Below are 10759 nucleotides of genomic sequence, written 5' to 3'. Positions count from 1 at the left end.
TATCCTTTCTATACACACGTTCCAATATTTCACTCACCATTTAACTCAAAAATAAGCACGTTGCTTCTTTTCAAGTTGTATCAGTTGAAAGGTGATGGCCGCCACGACACAGTCACCGCCGTGGCATCGAAATGTCTTTCCCAATAACACTTCACCTCTAAATCTGGAGCCCAACGCAATGAACATTAAGCCACTTCGTCCTCCACAAAGTGGGGCACAATATGTTAAGTTCTACTGATCAGAACAATATACATACAACAATGACTTTTATTCATTCTTGACTAATAAATTACAGAATTTACGGTTTTCGGACAGGAATCCTTCTGTCAAATAAATTAAACACTTACCAAGAAATGGTTCATAAAAATGTTAAATAGATAAACTGCATCTACGAAACTATTTATCACGTCATAAATTGTATACGTTAGTCAATACTTAATAAAGTTTTCCTTGTGAACTTAGTTCCAAAAATGTTATATTTAGCACTCACAGTTTTTGGTAAATTACATTAAAAAACAAGCGAAAAACATTTCTTTCTAACAAGCATTACTCAAAGTTACCAAATCCCTTTATGCCGGGTTTTAACCCACTTGTTTTTCGAATGTTATTTGCGTAAAAAATACACGATTCTTAACTTAAGCTATTCTTGGACTTTTAAAGGAAAAAAAAACAACTATTTGTACGTCTTTGAATGAATCACCTTTTTATAACTGAAACAAAATTTTTAATAAATCATCTTCATAAAATTGGAATATTTATCAAGTTTGAAAATTCAAATATATTTTTCTCATTCAAGCTACACATTACATATCGACAACTAATCTCGTACCCGGTCCTCAGCTCTTTGGTCAGCGGTTAGTCGTCTGGTGATCAATTGCCAGCCAAAGAGCCTGAGGACTCTCGGTACGAGATCGATCTAGAACTTATATTTCTTTTTCATGGCAGGCATGTTATTGTTGAGCAGTAGCCCTTGAAATGTTCTTTGGTCTTTACGGAAGTACGCTAACTGCAGGAGGGTGGACTGAAGTACTTCCCCCTTACACAGAATACAATATTTATTTAGTTTTCCAGGTCTTTTACACCTGGCAACAACTTTCCGAAATGCACATGGTTCAAATCACATCTTCGAATCTGTCACATTACAAGCGTTTGGGTCGCATTTTCATTAAATTCATATTACTGGGAATAAGTCGTCTGCTTATTGTATGTTCCTTTCAAGTTTAGGTATATAGTATAGGTAAAATATAGGTAACTGATAAATGAAGCTCGTAACTCCGTTCAGTGTTATGCGGGCTTCTTTGGGGCTATATAATTTTTTTTTTGCGTGTCTACAGTAGGTGCCGCTTTGTTAGTTCATAACTTTTGCATTCCCTGTTTCAGAACTAAGCCATAACTCAACCTCTACAACATTTCGCTGTGTCGGCCGTTATCCACACGAAAAGGTACAGTCATGGCGTAGTTAGGTTTTTCGTCGTCTTCTCCTTGCTCTCTTTCTTTCTGCTCCTGCTCTCTTCTTTCGCCTGCTACTTTTACTTCTTTCAGACGTTTTCTACGACGCCAGCACCACAAAGAGATTGACCCCACCACAACAACAGACAGCAATACGCAAATTATGACCACGATAAGCTTCCAGGGGGGTGGAGTTGGAGGAACTAAAAAAACAAAAAAATGAAATGTAATAAGAAGATAAAAACGTTGACTTTATGACATGACGTTACTTAGTCTAAGTGAACGAGACTTCCTTCTTCGTGCGCTCAATTCTAACCCGCAAGAACGGCGTCTCATGTTTGTCCCGACAATTCCATGGCGGACTCCCATTAGTTGTTGCTTGGTTATAAGAATTTTCACGTGTGAGTAACAGCTAATCAGAGGAGGCAGAACTGAGCGCAAAACAAACATGTCTGTTTACACTCCTGTGCAAAATCTGCATCAAAAATGCTTATGAAAATGCTTCAAGGGAAACCGAAAACGCGTAGCTCCATTGGCCAACATATAAACCTGACACACAACCAAAATTTCTTGCTACGCTCTGAAGGGCTAACACTTTTGTATCTCTTTAATTTGTGGTGGCCAACTAATTTACCTTATTAACTTAGCTGTAAAACGCAAGCATTCGTGAAAACAAGTTAGCCTACCGAGTCTCGTCGATGAAGCCTTCTTAATTATAATGAGCGTCCTCATTGGCCGACTTGGCGGGCGTTTAGGGGTTGTCACAACAAAGGAAGTAATAGATGTTCCATAAGAAATCAACGACCTGCCGTAAACTGTACCCGAAACGCAAAAGCGCATGACAAAAGGTGTCTATTTAGTTAAGGTAGTTTACAATTCTTCACAAAATCTACTTTTATCTCGTTTGTTCCATAAAAATGCTTCAAGTAAAAGAGAAAAATGTTAGCAAACCTCGTGTCGCCGTTGTAGTTTCCTTAGCTGCAGTGAACGTTTCTGTTCTCTGGATTGGCGGGGTTGGAAAAACATGGGAGGTATTTGCCGTTCCATACAAAATCAAGGACCAGCCGTAAAGCGTACCTAGAACACAAAAAGACACTTTGCCATGTGAGCACAAGGAGGAAGAGAAAGATGAAAAACATGCCAACAGGCTATAGTACATAAAACCAACAGTGCTCCATCGGCGGACAAGTGAAATACTTGATCGATCATTAACTTAAATGAGAGCGGAATGTATGAAGAATCGTATTTGTGAATGTCGAATGGGAGACTTCAAAGGTAATAGACAATCGCAGTTATGTATGCACAACTAAAGCAGTTGTGAAAAGAAAGCCTGAAAACATTTCAGGCTTGAACTTTACTCGAACCCGTGTCGCCTGCAATACAAGTGTTGCTTATTTTCCGGGTTTGTAATGAACTCTCACAGTGACCATTTCCCAGATGGATTGAAACAAATATGAAACCAAGATGGAGGAACCAATATCGGTCACGGGTTTGATTCCCGTTAAAACTGCAATGACTACAATACAGTAACACCAACACGCTAAGTCGCAATTCGTAGTAACCCTTCACCAAGACACCAGATAAATCACGCTATAACCTGTATAGGACGTACTCCCATTCCCACTCTAGCAATGCTGCGTTCGCAGCTTTTCTTTCACTCTGGCTTCTTGAAAATCAACATTTAAGGGGAGAGGGGCAAAGAAAGAAGGTGACCCTTTCAACATTTTTGACTGAGTGGATGGTTTAAGACCTAGTTCACATAAAAGCCATTCAAACAGTCGAAACACACAGAGTTACAGCACCGTTACTGTACCTCTACAGTTTGGGACAAGTGGAATACAATTCAGAGGAATATCTTTTGCTTCCCCGAAGAGAACCAGAAGAAAAACTATGGTGATGATGATACGTCGGCCTTTACCTGTACTTGGGTATCTTGTATCCAGATCAGCAATACTAAGCTCCCATTGTCCTATGGGACTTTCTCCCCAATGAAACAAAGTTGTCATGACCCAGTCTGTCAGATTTTTTATTCTCAGGAGATTGTCAAAATTACGCTTTCGGGTCATTGGAGAAGTTGTGCCACTAGGCGCCGTCAACTGTAGCGACAAGTCTCCACGACGAGAGAAATCGAGATTCACTTTAATTTGAACGTGTTCAAGACGATTTATCAGGCAATTCCTAAATGTTATCGAGGCTGTACCTGGGATTGGCCTGAAATTGAAAGGCAGTCATTTGTAATCGTGACGACAACCTGTCCTTTTCTGATAAGGGGAAAGAAAAATAATAAACGAAAGAAAAACCACAGGTTTAAGCCAAACAATGCCTTGAGCATGGGAGAAAAACTCAGCACCCACGGAACAAATTATGTTTCTATTCCGACTGTTGGAAGTACGTCGGCTTGTAATATTGTTTCGTAATTTAGATATAAGAGGAAAAAAAACGCAATGGCAGTTAATGGTCAAATTTCCATACAGTACTATCAAGTTGCCACCATAAGCATGACATAGGGTCTAAACATTAACAAACGTGCATTCTCATTGGCAGCACACATGCCGCTTATCGATTGTTTAGAAGACCATCAAACCTTCGGTTTATTTTCTATGCGTCATTGCGAATAGGCATTAAAGAAAGAGCGAGACACTGAGGTATGAGGTATGTAACCGACACGAAAAATAGAAAAGCACAAGGAAAAAAAAAATAATGGGCATTAATAGAAAAGGGGCGACTCGGCTTAATTATCAGATTTTCTCAAAAGCTTAAGTAATCCTTGGATCAAATAGTGCACTACCAACAACATAATACAGTGACGCAGTTACTTGTTGATATCGTCGCCTTTAATCTCGCATCTCAACTGAGGAGGCACGCTTGTCCAGTTCTGTGCCAGACGCACCATCTTGCCAGCATCCATGAGCCCAAAGCCATAATACTTGCTGACGTATAAACCAGCTTTGTTTTGCATCCAGTGTCCTCGTTTAAGTGGGATTCCTGCGATTCCTGGAGCTCGTCTTGCGCTGTAAACTATGATATGTTGTACGTCACGCCATGTTAAGTAAGGGCTGAAAAAGAAGAGGTACGTTGTTGAGCACGTGATGTGATAGCTGATAAAGTTTTCCAGTTCAGACCACCTTTAAGTCATATAGAGTTTCTGCTGCGCTTGTGTAAAAACCAACACGAATTACTTGTCTGTTTAGTTAAAACAAATTGATTTAGTTACAAGGTATCTACAGTAGAAACATAATAACAAGAATCAATTTTTCATAAAACCACTGCATTTTGCGCCAAATTTGCATCCTTTACAATATGCTAATAAGAACCCAAGAGACAGACTAAACTAAGGACCTTGGCCTTCTTCAGCCTTAAGTAAATTATGTTTAGATTGTGGTAAGATAACAATTTTATCGTCTCTAGCCTTGGAGAAAGTGGAAACGTACAAAATGAATCCTATGCCCTCTGTTGTGAGGCAAACAGCGGGTCATAAATACACCCTCACGGGCGAGGAGTAAGGTACACGTATATCGGTCTGTTCGGCCAGCCATCCCCGCCTATTCAACAAAACAGGCAGCCTTACTTAGCTTGCAAGGTCAAAGCAATTAGACCGGATGCCATGGCAGTAGCTGCTGACGTTGCTCCAAAATCATCGATACATCCTGTCTTATTATCGACAGTTACCTGTATAATTTATCAAGAAACAATTGTTACCAAGGCTGTATCATTGGTCCATTACTTTTCATACTTAACATCAATGATCTCTTAAATGCTAAAACTTAACTTAGTCACTACTTTTTGTCGATGATGCCAGTATTTTTTACTGTCACTCTAACGCTACCCAGTTGTTTGCGAAAAGGCGATGCTTAGATGAAATCTAACAGACTCTCGGTTAATATCAAGAAAACTTATTATATTATTTTAAAATCAAAGCAGAAGAGGATTAAAACCAACTTATTGCTTTCTTATGACAACAATCCACTTAAGCAAGAACAAACCAAATTCTTGGGAGTTCATATTGACGAGAATCTTTCCTGGATACCTCACATTAATCATGTTTTTCTAAAGATTTCAAAATCCATTAGAATAATTTACAGGTCCCGACTACTTTTATTTGTCTGCAAAATCCAAGTTAGCTTTATATTACACCCTCGTCTACCCTTATCTTAGCCACTGTATCATCACTTTTTCCTCAACATATGTAACAAACTTAAGGTTACCGTATACCTTTAGAGGTGTCTCGCGTCCAAGCGATGTAGCGTGCCCGGTTTAAACTGTAGATACCTAAACCCTTATATCAAATTAAAGCTTACAAAGCTGGCTATCAAACTATACCAAAAATTTTGAAATACAATGAATTATCGAATTTAAAGCGCTGTTTTCTCGAATCAATTTTTTCACTTGAAGAGAGCTTAAACTCAAAGGGAACTTGTTCGTTTCTCTTCATATTTGGACACTTAGCTAGTTAAACATAGAAACAACAAAAACTTGTCTGCGAATTTTTTATTTCGAAATATTTTTTCTCCGGGAGCGATTTTTGTTCAATCACTCCACATTTTTTTAATCCTATTTAGAAATTGGACGACTGTAACTTTTGACTGCAATTGAATTTGGCAAAACGCAGAGAGGTTTTTTTTAACGCTTTGGGACCGGAAACTGAGAAGCAAATTAAATTAGCGAAAAACAAAATTCGCTTTGACTTGTAGCTTTCAAAAAGTGATACGGACGCTGGCATTTAGAGGTCGTGAAAAATTCCACAAATAATTTTATTTCAAATTTCTTGGTATCGCTTGATAGCGAGCTCTATCAGCTTTAATTTGATATAGGGGTTTAGGTATCTACAGTTTAAACCCGACGCGCTACATAGCTTGGACGCGAGACACCTTTAAAAGTATACGGTAATCTTAAACACAATGTTTATTTTACGAAAACGCGCTGTGCGAGCTCTCACCAACTCTTTATGTTATCGGGCACACTCTGCTCCTCTTTTTCACCAGTTTAAGATATTAGATATTTTTAAGCTCAACGTATTTCCCGTTGCAAAATTTGTTCTTTTACCATCACCACATACCTCCTGCCCTATTTTCCAATTTACTTTTTTTCATAACCAAGTTCATCATTACAACACTAGATCTGTGGGCGACTACCGATCCGATACTTGCCGAGCCAACTATCTACTCTATTACTGTGAACACTGGAAAAATGATCCTGTTGCCGTTCTTAAGCTAATTGTATTTACGTATTACCATGAGGAAGTCCATTCGATATAAGCCTTATGGTTTCTGAGTACCCCCTCGCCACAGTTCATTTTTCATCCTCATTTCTTATCTACGTTCATTTTTCATCCTAATTTCTTATCTACATTAACGACATAGGTGTAAATATAAAGTCCCGCATTCGTCTCTTTGCCGATGATACACTCTTATATGCAACCGTGAGCAACAAGGATGACGCCAATACCATACAACAAGACCTTGATAGCTTCGTCGCCTTGACCAATCTCTGGCAAATGTCCCTTAATCGTGACAAATGCACGATCTTGAATGTTTATCGATCAAAAACTCCAATCATCCATCAGTACAAATTGAATGGGGTTCCTTCCTTATTTGGGAGTTGAATTGTCTTCCAATTTGAATTGGAGCTTTCATATAGAGAATATGATAGGGAAGGCTAACCGGTCCCTTGGTTTCATCAGAAGTAATCTTTATTCCTGTCCAAAAAGTGTTAAAAGTCAGGCCTATCTCACCCTCGTTCGTCCTTGTCTGGAATACGCCTGTAGCGTGTGGGACCCACATACTCAAAAACACTGTCAAGATATCGAAGGAGTTCAGCGGTGAGCCGCCAGATTTGTGAAAAACTGCTATGTGCGGGAAGCCAGTACCGCTACAAACCTTCTGAACGATCTGAACTGGCACTCATTAGAACTAAGACACAAAATTGCGCGACTTGCTACCATGCACAAAATAATGAACAACAAAATTGCGGTTAATATCCCGGAGTACATTGCGCACCCCATGTGTGTTACATGCTCCTATCATGGCAGTAAATTTATTAACATTGGCAGTAACAGTAACACCGACAAGTACAACTTCTTTACCAGAACATTAAAAGATTTCAAATCTGCTATGACGAACTGTTTTAGTCTCTCCCACTAATTTTGTATATTTATTATTATTTATTTATTTATTTATTTATTTATTTATTCATTTATTTATTTATTTATTTACTTATTTCTATTTGCAACATAATAGCACCACCTTTTGCTTGTATTTTTAATCTTTCACATGCACATTCACAGTGATGGGAAACCTTCGTGAATTATAATAAATAAATAAATAAATTCATTCACCCTCCTTCTAATTTCCAAATTTTTAAGCAAATTACTCACATTATTTATTAGGAACTTTCCCCTTACCTTTATTTAAATTATTTATCTCAAAGCAAAAACACTTCGGTGGCAAAAAAATAATAAACTAATAAAAACAACAACCCCCACAAAAAAATAGGTAGTCGAGGACTACATGTAGCTACTTCTGTAGGAAGGAAATAACATTATAGGCAGTCTATGACCGCATATGGCTACTGCTTTATTTTTGTAGAATATTGCAGTAAATAAGCAATGTTGTATCAAATTCAGAAGGGTTAATGAACTGCTCTAGTCAGTGCCAAAATTGTGCGGCGTAATTTGATCGTTTTGTCATATGGATGAATTTGGGTTACGCTGGAGGCTTTCGGTTTGTTTACACTTTTTAAATACACAGGGGACAGTATTGGCTCACCCGTGTTTACATCAGATCGCATGGTGAAGAAATTCCGTGAATCAACACACAGATAAACAGACAATAAGCTTTCTTAATTAAAAAATTTAATCAGACAAACCTGTGTTCACGCCTGAAAAGCAAATTCGTTCAATTTTCGCCTCGAGTGAAGCTACGCGAACTGCGAGTCACTAAACATGACTAAAGCACAATTTCTCGTTTTTCGAAAATTTCGCTGAAACTATTTGATCGACTAATTTACATAAAGCACGGTGAAATTCTTATCCAAACCTGTAGTATTTTGTAAAGTGGATTGCCAGCAGCACACAAAAATTTCCGAGAACGTCTACAGCTCATGCGATGATTTGCAGATCTTGTTTCCCATCGCACATGTTTCGCCTTGACACAATCTCGAACCGGCATTTCTCCGCTTTGAAGTCACTGATTTCCTCTTTTTAAGCAGCCGAGTGTTCCTTAGAAGTTTTTCTTTTGATTTACAGTATTGAAAACCTGTGATTTCGTTCTAAGAACTACAAACTGCAACCATGAAAATTCACACAAGAGAGACGCGACGGCCATTTTGAATAAACAAGGATCTACGAACAAAGCCGACTGAGATCTCGCCAGCCTGTCGTGGTGACCTCGACCCAACTTCGGGCAACAGAAACATGCCGTAGATTGGGCCACTTACGGACTTACAACTCGATGACACAGTAGCTACTTCTCTAAGAAGAGAAGTAGCTACAAAAACAACAAACAAAAACAGCCAACAACGTTTTCACTTTTGTTTATACTTACGACTTTTCCAATCCGATTTAATGAATCCCTACTGTACGCCGTGGCCAAGATGCCAGGGCATTCCTCTGCGTAGCTCGGTTTGGAGCCATCAGAGTTCACACCATTAATAGCAATAGTGTAAATACTGCTAACATAACCGTTATACGAACAACTGTCTCCTGTGAAGCCACCATTTCCAGCTGCAAAGGTGTAGATAGCACCCAGGCCACCGCGACCCTGTAAAATAAAAACAACAGGCAAAACAAGATAGCCTCTCGAAAGGGAAAAATTTCTTGGCTTTTCCAAGAGTTACAGTCCATATTTTGTCGAGTGAATTCTTTAGAACTCGACCTCTTAAAGCCATGCTTTACTTGAACCCAGCGTTTATTCAGGGATCAGCACGTTACTCAAGAAAATAAGCGGGAAACGTATAACGGACAAAGGGTACGTGGTTTAGGCGGGCAGGTAAGAATCTTCCTTTTGGTAATATATCCTCAAGTTAATAAGAAAAAGGAATAAAACGCTACGAATTTAACTGGCCACTACAATAATTCAAAAAACCCAAGAGACAAACGCCTTTGCCACGTACTATGAACCGTACGTTAGACCTTGTTAAAGACAAGCATCACGTTTTATCAATTGCATGTTAAGTCCTTCATATATCTGTACCACAAGTAACGACCAAATATATTTTGCAGATCTACTCCAATCAAATATTTACATCCAACGTATACCTGATATAAATGTAAACCTCCTGATTAGTATGAACTCGAACTTAACAATTTAGTCTTAAAGCCTCCAAATACATTTGGACTCGTTTTGAGTTAAGAATTCACACATTGAATACAGGTACACCCATATACAGTAAACACTACTTCATACCAAACCTTTTCTATGCCATGTCTTATAGCTTCACTCGTCAGTCGTCCAGGACCCTCAATTTCCAAGCCCATGTCCCCAGGCCCCCAGCTGTTGGAATAGATGTCAACACTTTCTATTTCATGGATTAAGGCCTTCGACTCCGTTACATCAGTAGACATGCCCTCATCATCAAAAATGCGAATACCTGGGGAAAGAGGAGATAAAAAATAGCCAGATGACAAGCAGATTTGTCCACACTAAACAGGAGCCTGGAAACAGTTACTAGGATTAACTGCTTTCAACATCAAGGTGCCAACCTTAACTACAGATTTAGACGAGAAGAAAAAGCGAAGACAAAGTATCACATTCAGGTCACAAGTAACCTACATAGCTAGCCCTTTACTGTGGTTTCCGCGGAATAAAGTGACTAAGAGTATTGCAACTCCCTTAGATGGCATGCTAGGTCATCACAAACTACCCAGCATGTAATACTAGTAACCCCAGATGGGATCTTAGTCCATCACAGGATACCTAGCATTATCGCGATCCTGAGGGATCTTCTCATTGCGCTGAGACGACGTTATTTTACGATAATGTCGTCTCAAAATGACGGTTTCTGATTGGCTCAAAAACGGTCATATAAGTATGACAGCACGGCACTTAAATGGGTTCGGCGCGCACAGATTAAAATTTTACTTCTGTGAATGAACATGCGACGTTGGATGGTGTTGTTTATTTCTTTTCATTTGAGTTTACAAAGCTTTTGACACTGTTCAAGGACCACCTATAATATTTTTTGTGGTGAACATGTACCATGATACAGCGGATACAACGTTTTTCTTGAAGGTAAGCGAAAAAGAGTGATTATAAATTCGATGAAGAGAAATTTACTTAAAAGACTTTCTTGAGTGTGAAAGCGGCCATGGTAA

General features: G+C 38.8%; 1 protein-coding gene across 1 annotated transcript in view; it reads right to left on the bottom strand.

Moving 5' to 3' along the window:
• Nucleotides 1–1262: 1262 nt before the first annotated feature.
• Nucleotides 1263–10759, bottom strand: part of LOC146448391 (furin-like) — a 29017-nt gene continuing 19520 nt past the window's right edge. Inside the window, exons 7-13 of the mRNA XM_085102620.1 lie at nucleotides 9857–10035; nucleotides 8991–9206; nucleotides 5018–5118; nucleotides 4266–4505; nucleotides 3368–3660; nucleotides 2401–2526; nucleotides 1263–1652 (exon numbers count right to left, since the gene is read on the bottom strand). Of these exons, the coding sequence (XP_084958746.1) occupies nucleotides 1402–1652; nucleotides 2401–2526; nucleotides 3368–3660; nucleotides 4266–4505; nucleotides 5018–5118; nucleotides 8991–9206; nucleotides 9857–10035 (1406 nt within the window). The 3' untranslated portion in view covers nucleotides 1263–1401. The remainder of the gene's footprint in view (nucleotides 1653–2400; nucleotides 2527–3367; nucleotides 3661–4265; nucleotides 4506–5017; nucleotides 5119–8990; nucleotides 9207–9856; nucleotides 10036–10759) is intronic.

Source organism: Pavona decussata, unplaced genomic scaffold, assembly GCF_977016875.1.
Source record: "Pavona decussata unplaced genomic scaffold, jaPavDecu1.1 SCAFFOLD_944, whole genome shotgun sequence".
NCBI lineage: Eukaryota > Metazoa > Cnidaria > Anthozoa > Scleractinia > Agariciidae > Pavona > Pavona decussata.
This window is presented reverse-complemented; position numbering and strand designations above follow the sequence as displayed.